This window comes from Penicillium robsamsonii (genome assembly GCF_028829455.1).
Source record: "Penicillium robsamsonii strain IBT 29466 chromosome Unknown utg000004l_segment0_segment0, whole genome shotgun sequence".
NCBI lineage: Eukaryota > Fungi > Ascomycota > Eurotiomycetes > Eurotiales > Aspergillaceae > Penicillium > Penicillium robsamsonii.
Window position 1 is genome coordinate 647,554 of NW_026643222.1, and position 22,934 is coordinate 670,487.

At 49.1% G+C, this 22,934-nt stretch overlaps 7 protein-coding genes across 7 annotated transcripts; 3 read left to right on the forward strand and 4 right to left on the reverse strand.

Moving 5' to 3' along the window:
- Nucleotides 1–423: 423 nt before the first annotated feature.
- N7447_007734 (U1A/U2B'/SNF family RNA-binding protein) lies at nucleotides 424–1,375 on the forward strand (the record flags this gene model as incomplete). Its single annotated transcript, XM_057231996.1, has 4 exons — nucleotides 424–464; nucleotides 519–525; nucleotides 605–911; nucleotides 981–1,375. The coding sequence occupies 4 exons, from the start codon at nucleotides 424–426 to the stop codon at nucleotides 1,373–1,375; spliced, it is 750 nt and encodes a 249-aa protein (XP_057083761.1).
- Nucleotides 1,376–1,665: 290 nt separating this feature from the next.
- Nucleotides 1,666–2,869, reverse strand: N7447_007735 (H(+)-transporting V1 sector ATPase subunit D; the record flags this gene model as incomplete). The annotated part of the gene is made up of 8 exons (XM_057231997.1): nucleotides 1,666–1,904; nucleotides 1,956–1,996; nucleotides 2,055–2,064; nucleotides 2,126–2,174; nucleotides 2,228–2,553; nucleotides 2,613–2,623; nucleotides 2,687–2,799; nucleotides 2,855–2,869. The coding sequence occupies 8 exons, from the start codon at nucleotides 2,867–2,869 to the stop codon at nucleotides 1,666–1,668; spliced, it is 804 nt and encodes a 267-aa protein (XP_057083762.1).
- A 168-nt stretch (nucleotides 2,870–3,037) lies between these two features.
- Nucleotides 3,038–5,883, forward strand: N7447_007736 (mRNA splicing protein SYF1; the record flags this gene model as incomplete). The annotated part of the gene is made up of 5 exons (XM_057231998.1): nucleotides 3,038–3,211; nucleotides 3,270–3,386; nucleotides 3,451–3,504; nucleotides 3,557–5,568; nucleotides 5,625–5,883. The coding sequence occupies exons 1-5, from the start codon at nucleotides 3,122–3,124 to the stop codon at nucleotides 5,881–5,883; spliced, it is 2,532 nt and encodes an 843-aa protein (XP_057083763.1). The 5' UTR covers nucleotides 3,038–3,121.
- A 694-nt stretch (nucleotides 5,884–6,577) lies between these two features.
- N7447_007737 (SEC7-like alpha orthogonal bundle) lies at nucleotides 6,578–11,597 on the reverse strand (the record flags this gene model as incomplete). Its single annotated transcript, XM_057231999.1, has 5 exons — nucleotides 6,578–7,314; nucleotides 7,374–7,480; nucleotides 7,532–7,920; nucleotides 7,980–8,325; nucleotides 8,383–11,597. 5 exons carry the CDS (start codon nucleotides 11,595–11,597, stop codon nucleotides 6,578–6,580), a joined length of 4,794 nt encoding a protein of 1,597 aa, XP_057083764.1.
- A 1,256-nt stretch (nucleotides 11,598–12,853) lies between these two features.
- Nucleotides 12,854–17,715, forward strand: N7447_007738 (putative Rho guanyl nucleotide exchange factor; the record flags this gene model as incomplete). The annotated part of the gene is made up of 4 exons (XM_057232000.1): nucleotides 12,854–14,815; nucleotides 14,848–15,079; nucleotides 15,137–17,094; nucleotides 17,146–17,715. The coding sequence occupies 4 exons, from the start codon at nucleotides 12,854–12,856 to the stop codon at nucleotides 17,713–17,715; spliced, it is 4,722 nt and encodes a 1,573-aa protein (XP_057083765.1).
- A 338-nt stretch (nucleotides 17,716–18,053) lies between these two features.
- On the reverse strand, nucleotides 18,054–20,249 carry N7447_007739 (tRNA lysidine(34) synthetase; the record flags this gene model as incomplete). The annotated part of the gene is made up of 3 exons (XM_057232001.1): nucleotides 18,054–19,783; nucleotides 19,842–20,018; nucleotides 20,096–20,249. 3 exons carry the CDS (start codon nucleotides 20,247–20,249, stop codon nucleotides 18,054–18,056), a joined length of 2,061 nt encoding a protein of 686 aa, XP_057083766.1.
- Nucleotides 20,250–20,729: 480 nt separating this feature from the next.
- On the reverse strand, nucleotides 20,730–22,686 carry N7447_007740 (uncharacterized protein; the record flags this gene model as incomplete). Its single annotated transcript, XM_057232002.1, has 4 exons — nucleotides 20,730–21,306; nucleotides 21,356–21,600; nucleotides 21,869–22,439; nucleotides 22,496–22,686. 4 exons carry the CDS (start codon nucleotides 22,684–22,686, stop codon nucleotides 20,730–20,732), a joined length of 1,584 nt encoding a protein of 527 aa, XP_057083767.1.
- Between the last annotated feature and the right edge of the window lie 248 nt (nucleotides 22,687–22,934).

Genomic DNA, 22,934 nt, shown 5'->3' on the forward strand with positions numbered 1-22,934 from the left:
GCCAAGAGTTTCTTATCTTACCCGTCAACCTTTCAAAACCTTACATCCTGCACATGTGCAACCACCTCAAAACGGATGATCTACGGACTCCGGTAATTAAAGGTACCATACATTTCAAAATTAATAGGAAATAGTAACGCCATTTTTAGAACAATATTAATTTGAGTATAGATAGCCAGCCATTGGTGGAAGATAAATGAATGAAGTGAAAAATAAAATTCAAAAAAGGAATGCATCATCCGTGAATCGAACACGGGCCTCGTCGATGGCAACGACGAATTCTACCACTAGACCAATGATGCTAGTTCATGTAAAGGAGCTCACTATAATAGAATATGATACTGTTTTATCCCCGATTTCATTTCTCCGCCTCAAGTCAGAAGCTCGACCTCGCTGGTTTCTAGAGCTCCAACAGTCGCAAACATGGCAGCCGTCTCTACAGCTGGCATTCCTCCAAATGCGACGTGAGTACTAACTATATCTGCATAATCGATCCCCATGCTAACAAGTCCTTACAGAGTATATGTGCGCCTGTCCCTCCCCCTCTATCATATCACCACTCCGCTCCCGCATTACCATACTGACGGTCCTTCGCACTGATTAGGTCAAGAATTTAGACGAGCGAATCAAAGTTGACCAGTTGAAGCATGCCCTACAGGAGATCTTCTCCGAATATGGCACCATTCTAGAGGTCGTCGCAAAGACCAACCTCAAAGCCAAGGGCCAGGCCTTCATCGTCTTTGACAACGTCGACTCCGCCACTCGCGCTATTGAGGATATCAATGGCTTCGATCTCTTCGAGAAGCCTATGGTGCTGGATTACGCGAAGACACCCAGTGATGCCACAGTCCAGCGGGAAGGTGGCAGCGACGAGCTAGAGGCTCACAAGCGGAGACGCTTAGCTGAGAAAGGTACGTTGAACAGACACTAGCGCACTAGATATAAAGTCTCAATTCATGCTAACAATAATTGTTTCACAGAACGCAAACAAGCCCACGAGGCCCTCGAAGCACAGAAGAAACTCAAGCGTCCTGCTGCCGCCATCGAACCCGCACGCCCAGCCAAGACCACCAAAGGTGCCGGTCTCAAGCCCACCGCTGCTGCTACGACTGCTGTCGTTCCGGACGAGTACCTACCACCCAACAAAATTCTGTTCTTGCGGGATCTGCCAGACGATGCAACCCAGGAAGGTCTGTCTGCTATCTTTGGCCGGTTCGAGGGATTCCAGGAAGTCAGATTGGTGCCCGGTCGCAAGGGAATCGCATTCGTCGAATACGAGGCCGAGGCTGGAGCAATCAGCGCGAAGGAGGCTACGTCTGGCATGCCCATGGGCGACCAGGGCAAGGCGATTCGCGTTACCTACCAGCGACAGTAGTCGTGTGGGGTTTGTTGCATCCTACAAAATATCCCGGTCTCGTTCTTTCTGGCGTTTTGGATGGTCTTGTCTCAGGTACATGTGTATTAGAAATACGGAGAGCTTTATCACTGTTACACTGCTGTCGCAATGTGTCGAGATTGCGTATCACATGAAGTTCAATAGTTCCCAAAGTAGATGAAACGAGCCACAGGGCTAAAACAAGTATGAGCATACAAAGTGGTACATGTCACGGTCAAAAAAGAAGATGCCAACAAGAAAAGAGTATCAATACGAAACAAAATAGCAGTCTAGAAAATGACATCGTTGTCTTCCTGCTCGCCCAGAACATCTGTCGCCTCTTCCTCTTGGACAAAGATAGCAGTAGCAGCAGGTACCTTGGGGTTTGCTGCTTGCTCTTCTGCGGCCTTTTGCCGGGCCGCGAGGATCTCAGCGTCCGCGGCAGCAACGTCTCTCTCCTTCTTGCGTGAAACCTTCTTCAGGCGGTAGAATTCCTCTCGGTCAAGCTCATCGAGTTCGGAGTTGATGTCTTCAGAATGGTTAGCCTGGACAAGGGGCACTCAAAGTAGACGGGACAAACATTTGATAGTGTTCTCGGTTCTGGGAATGATAACATGCTCACTGTTGAAGATATGTTAGTATACCGAACAAGGACCGAATTCACGAGTTCCGGTCTTACATCGCGTTTACTATATCACGCAAGTTAGTTACCAGCCATAAGCCGTCACAGTCCATGAGTAAATGACTTACCTCTTCGGTTGACAACCTTGATCACCTCATCCAGAATCAGGAAGGCAGTCTGGTGCAATTGGTGAGCGATATCCCAGTTCACTGAATAGATACCATGCATACCTGTAAGCTCGCCAGTTCCACCAATGTCTCCACAGCCCGTGCATATGTCTCCCGACAGCGTTGAATCTGCTGTCCTCCCTTTCCTAGACCTGTCAGACCGAAGTCATTGACGCCCTCCTGCGTGTAGCTTTCGAATGTTGGTAGAAGAACACCAGAAACGTTCTCTTGCTTGGCTCGCACGCGGAAACGAGCCTGCTTGGCGGACTCCTGGATCTGGTAACCGATATCTCCGCCTACCGCATAGCTCACTTCAGCCAGTGAGAAAGCAGCAATCTGCATGACTCGACCCATCTTTTGTTTGGCTTCATCGATGCGGCGTGTGATGTCTGTCGAAGTATGATTAGCGCCTTGATAAGGTGGGGAACGGGAATGTGTCGCATCATACCTCGGAAACGTCTGTTGCACAGGATAGAGGGTCAGTATACACTGTAAGAAGAAAAAAAGGCATATGAATCTTACTTTGTTAGAGCTTCACTCTTTCTCTTTAGTAAACTATGGCCAATCTCCGCCCCCTTCAGCTTGTTCTTCATCAATCCCAATGATTGGCGAGTTGGAAATACTGCCTCTCGGCCCTGAACAGAGGTCAGATGAAGTCAATATAACATTTCAATTCCAAAGTAAACTCACAACAGCGCCCGACATGACTGCAGCAGAACAAATATCACAATATAGTTCTTGTTGTTCAGCTTGAGCAACGCGGCCACATTGGTATGACGCCGATAAAGCTCCACCGCCCACCTGATACAGACTAGTCACGTGATAACAAATGTGGGAACCTCATCCGTCAACAGATTTGGCTTTAAACGCGCACGCCAGCAGCCTCTTGTTTATGCAATTTTCCTTTATGTTGACACGTTGATCGTGTAATTGGATTTCGCTCGACTGAGTGGCGCAATGCCAGGGACGCTTTTGCCCCCGAGATCCCACCGGCAGCACGCAGAAATGGATCGACCATCTGCGTCCCGGCCGGACCTCTACTTGATTGTAAGTTATGACCCATTGGACCATTTGAACTTGAGGCTTACTTGGATTTCATCGCTAGACTGATCAAGACATTATCTACGAACAAGATCTGCTTCGCGACGCTAGTAGTGTCAAGCCATGGCTTGCCTATATCGAATTCAAACAGCAAAATGGCACGCTCTATGAGCAGGCATTTGTATGTTGTCACCCACCACAACCGAGTCGCTAAGGATCGTCACTAATCGAATGGTTTCTGTCAGGTCATGGAGCGCGCTTGCAAGCAATTACCGCGTTCCTACAAGCTCTGGAAGATGGTAAGTGACTTTTTTACAACTTCAAGTCCTCTGCTTTTGCTGACCATCCTAGTATCTGGAGTTCCGAACAAAGCATTTGAAGGGCCGCAATCCCACGGTCTATCGCGCCGAATACCAGAAAGTGAACGCACTCTTCGAACGAGCCCTGATCCTTCTGAACAAGATGCCGCGCATCTGGGAAATGTACCTCTCCTTCCTCCTCCAGCAGCCCATGGTGACCCAGACTCGACGAACCTTCGACCGTTCCCTTCGCGCTCTGCCAGTCACGCAGCATAACCGAATCTGGAGACTCTACAAAGGCTTCGCTCGATCTGCTTCCGGACAGACCGCCATCAAGATCTTTGCTCGGTATATGCAAATTCACCCCGAGAACATCGAGGACTACATAGAGCTGCTCGTTGAAATGGGTGAATATACGGAAGCCGTGAAGAAATTCATGGATATCCTCGACGACCCACGATTCAAGTCCAAGAATGGCAAGGGTCCATTCCAGTTATGGTCCGAGATGGTTGATCTCTTAGTCTCCAAGGCCAAGAAGATTGAGACCGGCCCCCAGGTCGGAATTGATGTTGACGCCATTCTCCGGAGTGGTATCGAGCGCTTTGCAGACCAGAGGGGCAAACTGTGGGCCGGATTGGCCACATACTGGATCACTAAGGGCAACTTCGAGAAGGCACGGGATGTCTTTGAGGAAGGAATCACTACTGTCATGACGGTTCGTGATTTCACCCTCATCTTCGACTCTTATGTCGAGTTTGAGGAGTCTATCATTGGAAGCTTGATGGAGAGCGCTGCCGTGCGCTCTGACAAGGGCAAATCAGACGAGGATGCCGACTTTGACCTTGACCTCCGCATGCTGCGCTTCGAGCAGCTGATGGACCGCAGACCATTCTTAGTAAACGATGTACTCCTCCGGCAGAACCCTCACAACGTCATCGAATGGGAAAAGAGAGTGGCACTCTGGGGCGATAACAAGGAAGAAGCTGTCCACACCTACACAGATGCCATTGCTGCAATTAACCCCAAGAAAGCGCTTGGGAAATTCTCCGAGCTTTGGGTCAATTATGCCAGACTTTATGAGAACGGCGGGGACTTGGATACTGCAAGAGTCATTTTTGACAAGGCTGTCAAAGTTCCATTCAAGTCTGTAGCTGAATTGGCAGAGACCTGGTGCGAATGGGCCGAAATGGAGCTCCGCGCCGAGAATTTCGACAAAGCAGTCAGCATTATGGCGAAGGCGACACAGGCACCTAAGAAATCGACAGTCGACTACTTCGACGAGACACTATCTCCACAGCAAAGAATCCACAAGAGCTGGAAGCTATGGAGTTTCTATGTTGATCTCGTTGAGAGTGTTTCGTCTCTGGAGGAGACCAAAAAGGTCTACGAACGGATTTTCGAGCTTCGCATTGCCACACCACAAACTGTCGTCAACTATGCCAATCTCTTGGAAGAAAACAAGTACTTCGAAGAGTCTTTCAAGGTATACGAGCGAGGCTTGGATCTTTTCATGTATCCAGTTGCATTCGAACTCTGGAACTTGTACTTGACCAAGGCTGTGGACCGCCAGATCGGCATTGAGCGACTCCGAGACCTGTTTGAGCAGGCCTTAGAGGATTGTCCCCCTAAGTTTGCCAAGTCTCTTTACCTGATGTACGGCAACTTGGAAGAAGAGCGCGGTCTCGCGCGGCACGCGATGCGGATCTACGAACGTGCAACTCGGGCAGTGTCTGATGAGGACCGCTTCGAGATGTTCGAATTTTATATCACCAAATCGGCCTCCAACTTCGGTCTCACATCTACCAGACCAATCTACGAACGCGCTATTGCCGCGTTGCCGGACCAAGAGGCCAAAGAAATGTGTCTCAAATTCGCGGAGATGGAGCGACGACTTGGCGAGATTGATCGTGCTCGCGCGATCTATGGCCACGCATCTCAATTCTGCGATCCCCGGACAAACGCTCCCTTCTGGCAGAAGTGGGAGTTGTTCGAAGTCAACCACGGAAACGACGACACTTTCGGTGAGATGATTCGCATCAAGCGAAGTGTGCAAGCTCAATATAAGTATGTAATACCCACCACTATAAACCTGATGACACATTTTCTAACGTTATCTACAGTACCGACGTCAACTTCATTGCTTCGCAAGCCATTGCCAGGAGCCAACAACAACTCCAAACAGGCGAACCAGGCGAAGGCGATGAGGACCAACGACGCGCAGATGCCATGGCGGAATTAGAGCGTCAAGCTCGTGCCCCAGTTGGCTTCGTGGCTGCCACCAGCGGCCCAGAGGGTGGTAACCGCCCTCCTGCCAGCCAACAACCAGCTGCTTCTGAGGCCAACCCCGACGCTATTGATCTTGACATGGACGATGAATAGAGGAAGAAGTTGATATGGGCTATTTTGTTCAAGAGAAAGGGAACATCTTATGAACCTTTTTTTTTTGCTGACTCGTTCTCCTATCTCTTTGTTATTTCTGTGTCTCCGTCGAATTGTATGTCGTATACTTGCTATCTTGACGCATTCTAGTATGGGTGTTTGCGTTTGATCGCCACCTCGTTCCCCCCCCTTTTTTTTTTCTGCTACCACAGCACACTGCATCTCAAATCATGACTTGTTTTTTTTTTCCATTTGTTAATCAAGAGAGGCTTCTGACTCTCTGATTTCTGTTTGATTTTATTATCTTCGTCTTGGGATACCTGGTTCACGTGGCGTTCTAGTGTTGTATCTGTATGTGTATAGTAGATTGCCCAAAGGCATACACCTACCTGCGTCCCAACTTGTCTATCTCGATGTGTGTTGTTAACTACAGATTTTCATTATATTGGTGAATTACAAGTAACCCTTACGTTGATATGAAGCCATCCTTGACATTCGCACATCATAGTTACAAAGTAAACAGAAACATGGGTAGTCTTCTCGCACGCAGCGCCGATCATCAAATCAAGCTATATCTACATGTGAAACATAGATTCCGGCGCTATTCTAATGTAAACGCGAAAACGGTAGGGTAGTCAAGAGATTAAGCAAGATACATCATACATCCACGGAAATGAAATGGCACGACACTCCTTTAGGAGGTACTTTCCTCTGCCTCTTGAGGTTGGGTTTCGCCATTGACAGTCTCCTTTGCCTCTTCGCTGTCCTGCTGAGGCGCAGTATCTTCGCTCTTCTGCTCTGCCTCGGTGGCTTTCTCTGCCTCGCGGGGCTCCTCTGGGGATGAGACGGCGTCGGCCGGAGACTTCTCGGGCTCGTTGGGAACATCGGGGAAGATCTCCGAGAAGAGATCCGGCAAGAAGCGACCAAGGCGTTTGCGGGTCTCGACCCAGATTTCCTCCTTGCTTGGGTCTTGAGATGGGGACACGAGGTAGCCTCCATCAGCCATGACTAGGAGGATGTTCTTCAAGCTTTCGGGGACTGCTTCTGCCAGACTATCGCCTTGACCACTGTTCATCATGCGGTCGAGGATATCCAGGATCCTGAGCCAGAGAGGGAGCATACCTGTCCGGTTGGGCAGCTGGTCGAGGAAGCGCAGGAAAATCTTGCAGACCAAGGTTGCGGCTTGGAATCGGGTCTCGCTCATGCCAACAGGGTCGGAGTGGTAGACCTCTGGCTTCAAAAGGAGTAGGACGAGCGGGAATAGGACTTCATCGAAGATGCTTGTCCACTCCTTGTCGTCGCTTGAGATCAGTTCGGCAGAAAGGAGAGATCGCTGCAGTGTGGAAATAGCATGGTGTCGGATATCCCGACACGGGTTGATGCATTGACCGGTCAAGGACTGGAAGATAGGGGACCAGTAGGCGGCCCAGGCTAGAAAGTAACATGTTAGAAACTCGCCGCAATACAAATGTCAGAGGGTCGGTTGTTACCTTCGTTCTCCTCGAGGTGAGATTGTTTAATAAGAGCCGGGACACGCCCAGTCAGGTGATAGATCAGGCCGATTGCCTTGATACCGCGAGTCACAACTTGGTTCTCACTATGGGAGAGGTAAGTATCAATACTAGAGATATTTGCATGGTACCCTTACCTTGACTTGGATTGTTTGACCCCCTTATTACGACGGGCTTGGACATCCCTATGTCGTTCTTCAATAGATCCCACACGCCCGGCGCTGACAAAGTCGTTGGCCAGGCTGACTACGAACTCATAGTTGTCGGCTGTGATAATATCGGGCATCGACTCAACAATGCTTTGGAGAAGATCGAAGACAAGAGAAGCGACTGCCTCGTGTTGGTGAAGTCTGTGCAGGATTGACCAGAAGTCCGGAGAAATTGTGATCTCGTTTCGTAGACGGCCTGTATGAGCAATGCACCTAGCAAGACCCTTGACTGTTGCTACGGCCACGGTTTCCAAGATATCCTGGTCGAATCCAGAAATAGCGTGGAGCACAACAGGTACCCGCATGAAGTGTTGGTCCTAGAGCAGTATTAGTATACAATCACGCTTATCAAACCCACAGGATAGAGGGTACATACATGGCTCAGTCGCAAAAGACTTAGGAGGTAAGAAACCACGCGAGACACAGTTAGCGGATGGAGGTTCTTCGCATCGCGCACGAGTGTTTGAAGGGTTGTTGCCAGGTTTTCACCAAGGACCTCCAGGCTCTTTTCGTCACGGAGAGTGAGCACCGTTGCCAATTCCAGAACGAATATCATCGAAGGATCATATTTGGGCTGGTTGGGGTCGACTCTATTGTGAGGAGCCCTCGAGGTCGGTGTCGGCCGTTCGGATTTTACGACAATAACTGCTGGTGCGTTCTCCTCGGGAAGCAGGGACAGCAAAGCCTCCACGAGCACCTCCAATGAAGATAACGGTAGAGATCTGCGAGAGAAGTCAGCATAATGGCCACAAGTCATTCAAGGAAGCATATTTACTGACTTGATATTTGTTAAGATTTCGGAGATTGAGCACGCAGTCACACAATCCACTGTGCAAAGTGTGTTGTCAAGTTCTTCGTCCGAAGGCTCAGGGGGATCGTCTGCCGCATAACTTGAAAGGTAAGATGTGAATGCCGACAAAATCCCAGTGTCGTTGTTGCGTCCATCCCGATCGACCACCTGTGATGGAGGCTGTAATGGAATTGGAGAGATTTCAAGTTCGGAGGTGAGTTCACCGTCAAATGGCGGAATGAGAGAGTTGATGAACAAGTTACTCAAGATGCGGACGATATACTCCCAGCCTTGGTTGACAGTTGCCTCGTTCGTTGAGAGGACTCGGAAAAGCACCACGGTTGCTAGTTGTGCTCTGAAATCTCGACCAAATTTGACGGCTAGCTCGCTTACCATCACGCTCTTTTGGCCTACCTGGACCTCTGTGTTGAGCGCTGTGCTTGGAGGTTTGCTGGTAGCCAAAGTGCTAATCGATGCAAGGGAGAAGACGATACGGTCGAATGCCTCAGTCAAGCCATAGCGTGCAGCGATCTGCGCGCACTGGTCAAAACCATTGACTACGCGAGAATACACGGCATCATCAGATGCAGACATGAAGACATATGAAAGGGTCGCAATCACTGGTTTCCATGTAGCCGCGAACATTTCGGCATCATACATGTTGGTCTCTCCAACTATGACGTCGCCGGCAGATGAGGACTTCAGCAATAGTTCCTTCCAAGCATAGTCAAACGCATGCTTGTTTTCGTGTTCGTCAGGCAGAATAATTTCGTTATTCTTGATAGAATCGTAAATATCCTGCAGGAATTCCTCCGTGAAGTCTCCACCTCCATTAACACCTCGCAAGTTCCTTGCGAACCCAGCGCAAGTCATACGGTTTTGTGGCTTCACATTGCGATTGTAGAGGTCGGTGTTCAGCATGATTATGGCGTAGGTCAAGACATACAGTGCGTCTTTGTCGGCGATAGCATCCGGGTTCACCTTTTCCATGTAATGTTCCGCAAAAGTCGTTATAATTCGCTCAATAAGCGGCGATTCACCCGGCAATCGGAACGAACTGAGTAGTTCCCGGAGGGCTTCGATCGCAGTGCGCCCTGAGAAGTCAAGGAGGTCCACAAATGCGCCCAACAACTCCTCATTGCCACGTTTAGAGATATACTCCCCGAGGACTTTCTTCGACAGACGTGTAGTTCCCTTCAAGAAGCGAGCAACCAGAACAGGATTATTCGCATCCTCAATAACGCCATGCCCTACGAGAAAGGCAATTCCCTTCTTGGGGTCCTCATTGAACATCTGTGCTCCCTTGATAATCAGCTTCTTCGTGTGGCGTTGTTCTTTCAATGTTTCCCGGGGAGGATAGTCTCCTTGGATCTGTTCATCATCCAGCCGGTCATAAATGAACTGGACATAGCCCAAAAGAGCATCCAGGCATAATGGGGGTACATTCGTAGTGCTCCAAGTTGCAGAGTCTGGGAATGCATTGCGGGAGAGCAATCCAATCATATCCTCGCACAGATCTGCTCGGTCCGCTTCACAATCATAGTTGACAAAAAGCTCAACCATAAAGCTAGGTATGCGTGTCAGCATGCCAATGCTTTCTACCATTGCCTCTCGAGCTTCGGGCCTTCTCGCTCCACCTTCTAGTCCCAATTTCTGTCGATCTTGAACGGGAACAGGTGTCTGTCTGCCGCCATTGGCCTGCGTAGCCGGCTGCTTCACCAATTTCGGTGATTGGGGAATGCCTTCGTAGAGCGATGGGTCGATGCCGGGTTCTCGCGGTATTTCCACACGAGGGTGTAAGCAGGCCACTAAATATGAAAGATAGAGTTCCTGTTGTAATTTCAAAACTGGCCTACAAGTCGATAACAAGGTGCCAGCCACTCTCAATGAGCCAGTTAGAATAGCTATGTGTTCTGACCTGACTAACTGGAAGAGGTATCGACAAAGATCGTCCTTGGCCAGGGCAGCCAGACTGGGATGCCGAGCAATGGAGGGACCTGCTACCTCCAAGGCAACATCGATAATGCGGAGTGCCATCACGCGCATGGTGTCGGTATGTTGCCGGTTATGAGGGTCCAACAGGTCGATCAAGACACGGAATAATTCCTTGATGGATGGTAAGGAGTAGGGCTGAAGCTCGGTCTCGGCATCATCCTGCGGGCTCGGTGGTGCAGCTGCTGCGCTACCATTTCCTGCCTGCTCGGGTGACCCCTCTCGACTGGTACTGTTCCGTTCTGCGGCTGCGGTATCTGCGCTGATGGCTGACAGGTGCTGCGATGTGACGGTGTCTCCATTGACTGACGGATCCATCTTCAAATGAGATGGTGGGTCCTTTTTTGTATCTTCGCCTGCGAATGGATCCGGCCCTGCGGGCATTTCTTGATCAAGATGCGACAGACGCATGAAGATCACCTGGCACATTTTGACCATTGCCATTTCGGCGGATCTCCGTAGTACCTCGGACAGACGACTCTGGCAGCACATGCTCAACCCGGTTTCCATCATCTCGCAAACGCTCTCGTCGCCCAAAAGTTCGCCTTCAGGTCGTGAAAGTATACCCTCCATCAACTTCAGGATCCTCAACAGGACTATCTCGTCCGCGGACGAGTCGCTAGCTTCGAATCGGCAGTGTGTAATGGCGGCAGAAAGTAGCTGCATGGCTACGGGGAGCCGCGGAGAATTCGGGTTGATGATATTGTACGAGAGGAACTTGGTAATGGAGACCAAGGCGATGGAGGTAATTGCGGCGGAGGTCGAAGAGGAGCGAACGACCTGTAGGAATGGATGAAGTAAAGCTGGGGTATCAAAAGTTCGGATGTCTTTGCAGTCTTTGAGATCACTCCGCAGTCGTGTAAATGCGGATATCAATGGGTTGTCCTGCATGCTCTTTCCCTTCTTCCCTCGCAGACCCCACCGATTAGCCAGGACATGTTCTTCATCGGGGCGAGGTGTCGATTGACCTGTCCTGCGTGGATTTGGGCTTGATGGAACAGAGTTATCCCGCTCATAAACACGAGAGGCTCCGTTGCCGCCCAAGATGGCGGAGACCGAGGAATGAGCCCAGCGGGCATGCTTGCGCATGGACGAGGTGACGGTGATACATTCAGTGGTCACCAAAGCTACCGGGTCGATGGCAATTGAGAGTGTGGATGAGTCCATGGTGGGATCGAGCATCACAAAAGATGCTCGCTGTTGTGACACCATTTTGGAGGTCGGAACAAAACAGCTGGTCTCTTGTTCATCATACTGCTGCTTGCCTTATCGAGCTTAGCGTCTTCCCCGCCCGCTCACCGCCTACAACAGGGGCTGTACTACTTATTACTAGAAAGACTGTATTAGATGAATTGGATTGGATCAAGATCTGTATTGATGAAGTATTATTGTACGATCTGGTATTGGGCTGCCATGGATTTCAAATGTTTGATTTCACCTTTGTTGACCTTCAACATCACATGTCAATACCTCATCGACATATATGTGCATATGTAGATATAATCACTCAGTAAGAAGTTTAAATGGGAGGAGGGAAATGCAATAAGCTAAATACATGCATGAATTCATGAACATATTAACCCGGCGATCATCGATATAGTGGCTGATATATTTTCCGAGTAAACAAAGATAGAATTCCCGAGTTGATAACATTATGAAACGAACTTTTTTTTAATGGCATTGTGCCTCAGACAGATCTCGTATTTATACATATTCTTATTACAAAACAGTTCCATATAGATATAACATTAAGCCCTAGATGTACAGTATATTGAAACTATAGAAAGTAAAACAAGGTGCAACCCCATATATTCAGCGAATCATGCAGATGTGACCTGTCACACTAGTCCTTGCAGCAGTTGGGGATCGCAACGATAGCAACGGTGTTGATAGCGTTGGCCGGACAAACATAGTAGAGTAAACATTAAAAACGAGAGAGTAGGACATGTTGAAGAGAAAGGAATTCAATCGAAGAGTGTATCTTCAAGTCACTCTTTTTTACTATTCTTAGTAGACGCTAATACCCGCTCTATCGGGCTATCGCGATATCAACCCACCGCTTCTCTGTCCCCGCCTCAAAACAAACGCCTCCCCTCGATCTTACACTTCCCTTTTGTCTACCTTTTGGGGATTTTCATTTTTTCTTTTTCTCACGTGTTCTACTCTCTGAATCTATGAATTGAAGTGGATATCTTCTTTCTATGGAGGGGAGCGCGAATGTCGCGATTGCTTTACCAGGATAACACATCCTACATGCGATCTTCAACTGTCTTTCACTCAGCCTAGGAAAATTCCTCTCATTAAATTCCAAACATTGCGCCTTTCTGTTTCCTGTCACTCGCTACCTTGCTACTACATCACTCCTTCGCTCCTTCTACGCCAAACCCCGGCGCATTTCATTTGTTTATCGCGATAGCGCTTGCTCAACAGCTTCTCGGATTCCGCACCTGCAAGTGCAACCATTCATTATGGCGACCATCGCACCTCCCCCCGCAGCCCCTACTCTGGCAGATATACCCCTCGAACAACTCAGTCTCTATCATGTCGTTGACTCCTGTTTATCATCCATTCTCGTCTTCTATGGTGCCGTCTCCACCGCCAATGCCACTGTGAGCAGTTCTCGCATCCAGGCCCATATATTCACACCCGCCGGATTTCAAAGTTATCCTCGAATTACGGTGTCCCCGGCTGCCCCCGTGTATGCTGCGGTCAACCACCTCCCCCGCGAAAAACAAGGTGATGAGGTGTGTCGCGGACTTGCAGTCAGCATGCTGAGGTATTTTGCCGAGCTGTCTGAACCGGTTAAACACCGTTTGACTGGGGTGGCTCGGACTGGAAGACCGGGAGGAAAGGTTCCCAAGATGTTCGATGAGATGCATGCGGCAGATATCGCCAATCGGATGACAAAGGTGGATGATTCGTTGGAGATTATTCAGGATATCCGGAGCGCATATCAAGAACAGAAGGTGTCTTGGATTGACCTTGATGTGGTGCTTCCTACGGGTACTATACAGCCATTCCACCGGCGCGAGAGTGCGGGATCAGACCTCGAGGGGAGTCAGAATCCCCAATACGGTCCATACACACCCCTGATAGAGGCGTTGGGAGATCCTATGTTTTTGCCAACATCTCGAATGAAGCGTGCGCCGTCTCAACCAACGAATGTCAGCAAATCGCGGTTGTTCGCCAGAAGCCAGAAAGAAGCCCTTCGTCTCACTATGTGTGAGCTTGTGGACACCGAAGAGAGATATGTTGCCAAACTGTATTCTCTTGTCCACGAAGTGGCCGATGAGTTCCGACAGAAGGCCGTGAGCAGAGGGCCATCAAGTAACAGCCCCGACGAGGTAGCCTTGGCGGCATTGTTCCCACCATGTTTGAACGAAATTCTGGAAGTCAACCTGGGCTTTCTCGATGTCATTCGACAAGTGCTTGATGAAACAGAGAAAGATGCCATCACATATATTGGTCAGGACACAGAGCTCCCTTCTAATCATCGGGGTTTGCCCAGAGATAGAGCGGATCCGCTTGGAGCTCTGGCATTCGCAAAGTCGCTCTTTGAATGGCTACCACAATTTTCACAGCCATACGGAGACTACATGCGAGCACATACAGGCTTTACGCAAACTCTGAATTTGTTCATGAAAGATAAGAATTCTAGCTTTTCGAAGAGAGTATACGAGACGGGAGAGCAAAGACTGCGCTCTTTGTTGATGGAACCCGTTCAGCGACTACCTCGATACAGTCTGCTGATTGACACAATGACTAGCAATCTCCCTTTGGTCCATCCTGCCGTGCGAACTCTGCTCAAAGCACGCGACATCGTGAAGGATATCTGTGCGCTAGATAATAATTCCCCATCGAGCCACGCCCAAAGCCTTCAACGCCTGAAAGAGCTGGTCAACGGATGGCCAGCGAAGACGTTCCCTGAAGGTCGGCTGATTACCGCAGTCGACTTCAGCGAGATTACCCCTCCCTACCGTATGGACACACAGTCATCTGGCAACAGCACAGGGATCATGCTTCTTTATAAGAACTGCCTGGTCCTCCTGGCAAAGCCCGCCGAAAGCCGGGCCACGGCCCGTGGGGTGCTGGCTGATATCGACAACGCGGTCTCTTCAACCACCGATATGTCCACGTCTTTACCGCGATCAGAACTCCAAGTTGTGCAGGTGCTAGACTTCCATAATGTGCGTTGTATGCAATCCACATGTGGTAGGATTTTGTTTGTTGTGCCAATTTCAAGCAAGTCCATGCCAGATGAGACAAGCGCTGGAGCAGAACTGCTTGCGTTGGAATTGGCTGGAACGTATGAAGGAAGAGTCAACCGACTGATCGAAGAAATATCCAAAGCGAAGATTGAGGGTCGATTCCCCGAGAGCGAAAGAGAAGGGGGTAAATGGACACTACGAAGCCCCCCACCGGAGCTGCGAGTAACGTGGGAATACTGGCCTGTGTGTGCGAGGACGGCGAAAGCGCCGCCCTCAACCAGATTCAGTCATCCCCTATACGAGTTGTGTTTAATGCATCCAAGGCGACCTGTGGTCAAATGTTGAGAGATTCCGATCTTGAGGTCATCATATCGATATCTCCTCCAAATGGAGATCAATACAGACTAGATATCGATTCTGTAGTTGGATCTGGGTCTACGGATGTGATCACGGTGGACTCGTTCATTCCCACTCTTTCACGGCGGCGTAAGTGACTCTCCCTTGACAGTTCTGTTTTCTTGACACTGACATATAGACACAAAGTCCAATATTTGCTCTTGCCTCTGCATAGCCCCCGAAACCCAGCATTGACAGACCCACTGGTTCATTCCAATTTTGAAATCCTTCGGTATATCGCCAGCAGCTTAATCATGCAAGTCAAGTCTTCGCGGGGCTTCCGGCCACCTTCGCCAACCAAACTGATCTCAAATCTGTTGGGAGGTAGCCGTGATAATGCTCCCACGCTGAAAGGACCAGGATCGGCCACTCTTACCGGCGAATTCCCAAAAATGCCGCCGCCAAGAGGCACTCTGTCAAGATCAAACACTTTACCTTCAACATTCCCCGGAAAAGATAAAGAGAAGGACAAAGACAAAGAGAAGGAGGAAAACGGGGGTAAAATATCTGTTGTTGGGACAACCGCCTCCAATGGATTGGATACTCAGTTCGGGTTGCTCGAACAGACATTCGCAGCTTATGTACTTTCTCTGCAGTCTCGGAGTGGAAACATCCTGGGCAGAATGCTTCGGGTAAGAGATCAGGTTGACCGGGCGCCGGTCAATGAGCTTTACAACATTTTGTTGGAAGACCCAAGTAGAATCCAGGCTGCTGCTGAAGTGCCGGTTGATACACTTTTCGTCGCATTTGAAACCTTCCTGGCTAACGCTTGGAGAAGAAGCATGGGCCCTGTCTTGAGCTCCTCTTCTCTGAAATGGGTTCAGAGCCAGTTTGACACCATGATACCACGAGATTTTGATGAGCAGTTCCGGAAATTCGTGACAGACATGAGCCCACAAAATAGGCGAGCTCTAGCTGCGATTATTCGACTACTTGCTGAGCTACTCGATGCATCTGGGAACGACGGAGATCGTGGTGCTTTGACGATGGCATTTGCCGAGGTACTCACCGAAGACGGAGATCCCAGCCATCATGTCTCCCTTTTGGATCGGCTGGTTGAAGACTTTGACAACCTCTTTGAAGAATTCCTTCCTGGGGGTACCTCGGTGGAAGGAACACTGACCTACGGTCAATCGAAATCTCATACTAATGCCGGATCTGTCGGTTCCAACTCTTCCTCTTTCCGGAAACGTTTTGGCTTTGGTATACACCGGGATACTTCGAAGAATGAAGGTGAAAGCAAAGTCGCATCAATTCTACGGACATTGAGCAAAAAGCAAAGTCCGGCCGGCTCAGAGCCCAATACACCGAAGGGCAGTCTGCTACGTTCGAAGTCGACTGACGTGGACGCTCGCCTCGGGTTCCTTCGCCCTACATCTCGCGATCGTCCTACATCTCGTGATCGCCCTACATCTCGTGATCGCCCTGCAACTCGCGATCGCCCTACATCCCGCGATCGTCCATACGGGTTCGCATCTGAGGAGCAACTTTCGAGGCCGGGGACTGGCTACGAAAAGCCGCCTTCTCTATCTTCCTTCCGAGGATTCTCTGAAGACGCCATGCCAAGGACTCGCAGAAAACGAAGGAGCTCTCTTTCGGATTTACGACCACACACATCATCCTCGGATGCATCCAGCATCTCTCCGACTCAGCAGCTCCGCCCGACGACCCCTTCCAGCCGCCCGCGAGGAGAAGTGGTGACGCCCACCAAACAATCCAGGCCACAGAGTAGTTACATACCAACATCACAATCACCTATGCGCGGTCAATCACCAATGCGTTCTAAGCCACCAGCAAAATCCAGTTCACCGACGCGATTAGGGTCACCCATCCGCCGTCTGTCTCCACCCCGTCCTTCTACGCCGAGTAGGAAGGAGAACATTGATCCCAGGAGTCCACAGACAGAGCGTACAGCCAAGGCCAGGGGTAGTGTATCAGAATCGCCAGTAGAAGAGTCAAGAAGGCGATCCCACGTGTCAAGCATCCCTCAGCGGACTCCGGGCCTTCGAGAGCGGCCAACCGCCAACGCCCCCGATACTAAGCGACCACAATCTTCGTCTTCCTTGCAAAAATCGCAGAAACCGCGGATGCAAAGCCCACAAAAGGTTTGTCACATTGTATTTGTCTTGATAATGACTGTACTGATATTTTCCTAGTTACGTGATCGTGTTCAAGTAGAGAAGAAGACCCAAACCTCTACTCAATTGGGCCTGAAAGACGAGCTCTCAGAGCTTGGTAACGAATTACGTTCTCTGAAGTTCACACCCCCAAGGCAATCCAATGCACTGAACCTTGAGTTTGATTTTGACCGTACAGACACCAATCCATCTTCTGCTACCGCCGCATCTCTCGAAGCTCGCATGCGCAAGCTTGAAGCCCGGGTTGAGACGCTTGCTGGGGAATACAATGGCCGCACAACGGCTCTTGAACGAGATCTGGAGTCATCCTTGGTCCTTAGCGAGAAGCGCGTGAAGAAATTGGACGAGCTTTATCGCGAGGCAAGCGCCGAGAACGAGGCTCTTTATGACCGGTTTAATACCGAGCTCAGCAAGATTGCAAAGGACGTCCGATTGGGCCATGCAGAAGACGCCTTGAAGTCTCAGCTGGCGAGTGCTCTAGACGAGATCGGCCGAGTGAAGAAAGAAAACTTCCGCTTAAAACGAGAAGTCGGAGGTCTTCGAGCCCAGTCAGCTGCCGTTGCATTGCTCAAGGCGAGCGAACAATGACTCAATATACAGCATCACATCATCCAGGGCTTGTCCCATTACTCATTCCTTTCACCCACCCGAGCATTTTGCTCGACAACCTGACACCTGTCATATTTATCTTTTCCTTTCACCTTGTATTTTGATACCGCACAAGCCTTTTCTACTTTCATTTGGACACCCATTCATTTGCATACATATCCATGAGCCCTTCATACTTGTATTCATTTCTATTTCTTGTTACCCTTCATATTGGCCTATCCGCACAGATAGCCATTGACCATGCATGCATAGCTTAGGAGATCAAGTTTTCACAGGGCTTGCTTTTTTTGTTTGTTTAGGTGTTATTGTCATGTACACTAAGAGTCTTCGGTATCTTTACCCACCGGCCAGTCCATCAGGCGTAGTGCCTCAGTGTCAATCATTTTGTACATCCACTGCCATTTCAGGTTCCAGCGACAGCGTAGGTGTATCAATTCCACCTCATTGGGAGAGGCGTACTTGGTTGAATGACCGGATAGACGATAGTCCAAAGTCGGTAATGCCAGCTGTTGCCAAACCTTCTGACCCAGAGGCTTTCCTGGCTTAGAAATTATACCTTCCCTTGATATCACAGGTAAAGTGAAGCGCAGCTGAGCAGGCGCCTCGGCAGACAAGACGGCTTTAAGGTGCTCAAAAATCCCGGGAATTTCCTGTCCAGCAGCAGAATCCTTCATTTTCCCCTGCCTTGAAATAACCGCATCCTTGCGTATCCGTTCCATATCAAATTTGTGGAACGGTCGTATCGTAAGAGTAAGACTTATCAAATTATCCTCCAGTTCATTGGGATCACGGTCGATTGGAACAAGACGAAGTCGCATCCAGTACCGGTTATCCCATAAAACCCACGGAGTAAAACTCCCACTGGGCGAGACGTTAATTTGCGTCACGGGGTCACGACCTTTCATAAATGGTTGTCGGGATAACAACCAGATATTATCACCGAGATGTGTGTTTTGGGACTTATCAAACGTGGAGTTTTCGTTCGAGAGACGCTGGTACAGAACACCCGCTACCGTGAAGGCTTTGTTTCTTTTCTGGTCATTGGGTTTAGCGTCTGCATCATGAGAGCCAGAGCCATCTGGACCCGGGAACACATTGGGAACTAGCGGTTCATAGCTGCGTAGCGAGAAATGGCTATCGGGAAATGGAGAGAGTAGTTCTGTGATGCGGCGGAGAACTATGGTTTGGATCTGCCGCATTCGAGAGACTGATAGTGTTGCCAGTTGCGGGTCCATGGATGCTGGACTTGTCTCTAAGAATTGAATGACCGCCGACCCTGCCTTAGGGTTGAAATCTAGGATTCGGCATTGGGATGAGAGGAGATAGTTTGAAAGCTCGTTTGACCTTTGGAGGATGTCTTGGCTTGAACGGATTAGGGAGAGGATAGATTGTGATTCAAGTGCACGGGGTAAGGAGTTTGAGGTGCGAAGGCTGCGGATGGCGTTCCGGGGTGTGAGAGTTGGGTCGAAATTTGTTGGGTCGGAGACGTAAGGGACTTGGTTTTTGTGGCAGGTCTCCAGAAGACTTGTTTTGGTGAAAGAGAGTAGAGGTCGACAGATAAATATGCCGGGGCTTGCCATGTTTACATTGGATGTGAGACTGGAGTAGATTTTATCTGTCCTAATGTTTGAGTCGGGAAGACTGATGAACCCATTCTTCTGGTTATCGAACCGAATTTTGGGTTGGCGTTTTGTCGGCGATCTTGTCGGGATTGATGTAGTTGACCAGCTCTCAGAAGCCCCGAAGAGACCATGGCATTCGGGGATTCGAGCAACTTCGGGGATGCCGCCGAGACCTAAACCAGTTGCCCCGGAGGAGAGCCGCCAAATGGTGGTTTCGACGTTGTCATCTTGATGATGGCCTAATAGCAATGTTTCAAGTTTGAACTCATGACAAGCTATGCCAAGGGCTTGGAAACGGAGTCGTCGAGCATGTGTCTCGAAGGCGGATGGCAATGAACTTGACACTCCGGACTTTGTAGAAGATAATTGATTCTGATTTGAAATAATTTCAGACCAGTCCAAACTGAGAATATGGGTTCTTATGTCTGTTTTAGAATGGTCAAAATAATATTCCAAGAATGTCCATTTTGATTTGGAACGTACCCATGTCACGAAGCCAGCCAGCAACCTTTTGTGCCTCAACAGTGCTTTCCGGACGGGCACGATGATCTACCACAAAAGCAGTGACAGAAATGGCCCCAGCAACATCAGAAGAACGCTCCAGTTGCTTGCATAGGTATGCCAGAGCCATGGAGTCGGCGCCACCACTTACAGCAATTCCTACCATCTCGCGCATCAGCGATAAGCTCTTGAGATACAATCAACGAGTGCGTAATTTTTCAATCTTTTAAACTTACCAAACCTCCGTGGAAGCTGCAGAATGTCATTATCACCGGATTTCTTTCCATATTTAGTGCTGCCATAGTTGACGCGAGCCCGTCGCGATCCGGACCATGCTTGCTGGAAGCAACGGTGGAACAGAAATGGCGAGATGGATATGTTGCCGGCCATGTTTACTCTCGTTAGAATCAAACATAGGCTCGACAATTCAACACCATCATCGACCTATAGATTACTTCACGCGCAGGAGAACCCAAGGGTGATATCGTCGGCTCGGCTAATCAATTTTCCTGAGAACGTGACCAGATCGCCTTCACATAAATACGTCTCCGAGACTCTATTGATTATTAGCTTGAATAATGACAAGTTATTTTCGAGATATTTGAGGTGAAATATGTCAGTGTACTAAGACTGAACAGTAGCGTAAGTGGTGGTTGCTGAGCTATATGTTGCTCGCATGTTTGATTCTATAGTTACATTGCAAACTAACACTATAGCATAGCGAGGGTCTGCATATAATTTATATATTCGAACAATTGGTTAGACGATCCAATTTCAATTCGGGGTATTTTCATGATACCATTCTTGGAAAATCAGTCATAACACCGTTTTACTTGAGATCTTAATTCCAACTTCTGAGGATTCATATACCTAGATCTCAAAGCAATTTGGAAAAGCAGCCAGATAAGCGCCCTCGATTTCCCGTCCCATACCCCCAACACCCTCAAAAATAACATCCGACTTCAGATATCTACCAAGTATTTCCACCCCATTTCGCAACTCCTCCCTCAATCTCTCAGCATCAGCAATCTCCGAGGCAGGAGTAGGGTTATTAAGCAGGTGATAACAACTTTCAAGCCGATCCATCGCTAGAGAAGCACGCAGTCGATGCAATAGCATAAGAAGAGCGTAGCAGCTTTGCATAGCTGAGCAAGCAAAGTAAGGAATGGTTTTCGGATATGTCGTGGACCTAGAAGGAGCTGACGCAAGTGGATTCGGATACGGCAAATTGCGATAGATTGTCGTTACCACGAGCGCAGACTTGAGGCAAATAATTGAGGATTCTTGCTCGGTGAACGGGAACGAGGTCTCGCAGTCTGTCGCCCATTTGGGAGCAGATGTTTCGTGCGGAAAATCTGCGCTGCTGATTGCTGCAAGATCGCAGTATTTGTCTAGGAAAAGGGGGATATCCATGAATGCGCGGAAGCGGTGTAATCGAGTGCGAGCACTGGAAGTGTCAATACAATATGTGTTGAGGTTGGAGATGATTCACTCACGCATGGATGAACATGCGGCTGACCATCCACATGGTTTGTGCTACAGATGCCTCTGGCTCTCCATCGAAAGTCGTCAAAAGATGACGGTCTGCTTCGCCAATTAAAGATACAAGATTTGAATCCAGGTTGCGTATTCGGGTGCCGAAATCGGAGAGAACGGCTGTCTCACCTACACGTTCGATGTTCTGGACCATTTTGCTAGACTCGAAGAGAGCCTCTTGTGCTTTCATCATTATGGGCCATGGCTTGTAACAGTCAGTAGATGATTGAAGGATTATGGAAGAAGTATGGATACCTCTAGATAAACATCAAATTTGGGAAAAGGAGTGGTTATTCGTGGATCATCCATAGAAACAATTGGTGGCTATGCAGATATCTATTAGTCAAGATCAGTTAGTAAGTGTATTTATATGTTCTCTTACAGAAAGATGGAGGCTCGAGGATAGATATGTGACCCAAATCTATAGAACTGGTGAGCAACAGCCCCGACAATAATCTATCTCTCGCACTAACCGTCATCCACCAAGCTCGTCTCTGTGCCTCAGAATAATCCGTCGTTGTCGAGTCAAGTCTATGAATGGAGATATCCATAGCAGTTGTGATAGCCTGGTTACCTCGAGCCCGCATTCTGGATATATTACCACGCTGGCAATACTCATAAATAGCAAGGACCACGAGAGCCAAAACCGGATAAAGCTGAGCAGGTACCTGAGGATGCAAATCAGTTTGTTCTCGAGAGGATCCTATCTCAGGTACATTAGTGCTCAAAACAGGCGCCAGATTATCAGTCTCACTTTCCACAGCAGTCAACGCCGCCTGGGCAAATAGCTGTGCGTACGAACGCCTAAGCCCAAGGTTCGTTTCAGCCATCGGAAAGGCATCTTCGGCGGTAGGTATGAGGACCAGCATTGCGGACAAAGCAAGACTCAAAGACGACGTCGGCCAATAAGGCATATGTGACTTTTCCGCTTGTTGACTTTCTCCAAATGGCCTGATCACAGTAGGATGTTCTTCATGCTGCGGTGCCACTGGAGGCGGCAACAAAGGTAGATATGGATGAATATAAATATAGTAGGCATTGGCACTGTATGTCCGATTAGCAGCCGGTCATGCTTTGAATCATGTCTCTTTTGCACCAACATTTCCGCTTCGGATTGATAGGCGCGTATTACAGATGGCCCCACATCATGCGCAGGGACCGAGTCAAAGGAGCCATCATCATGTGGGGTGAGTTGACCCCAGATCTGGTGGGCTCCATCTGCAATTGAAAGAGAATCCGGGGAGAGGTCGAGATTGTGAATCCCAGCGAATGGCGAGACCAGACCGATCATATTATCAAGGAATGGTTCTGGTCAATAGTTAGATACTGTGATGACTTATTATTCAGGAAGAGTTGAGCTACCGATTTCATCGGGGGCATCTGATACTGAAGATCGCAGTGAGTTGTCTGTAGTTGGTCGTCGTTGTACCTCTTCATATCGGGCTCCTCTGCGAGGACCACCCCGGCGACTGGGTTGATAACTGCATTCTCTTTTTCTGCTAGAGCACTAATCAATGTATTAGCCAATGAATGGTAGGG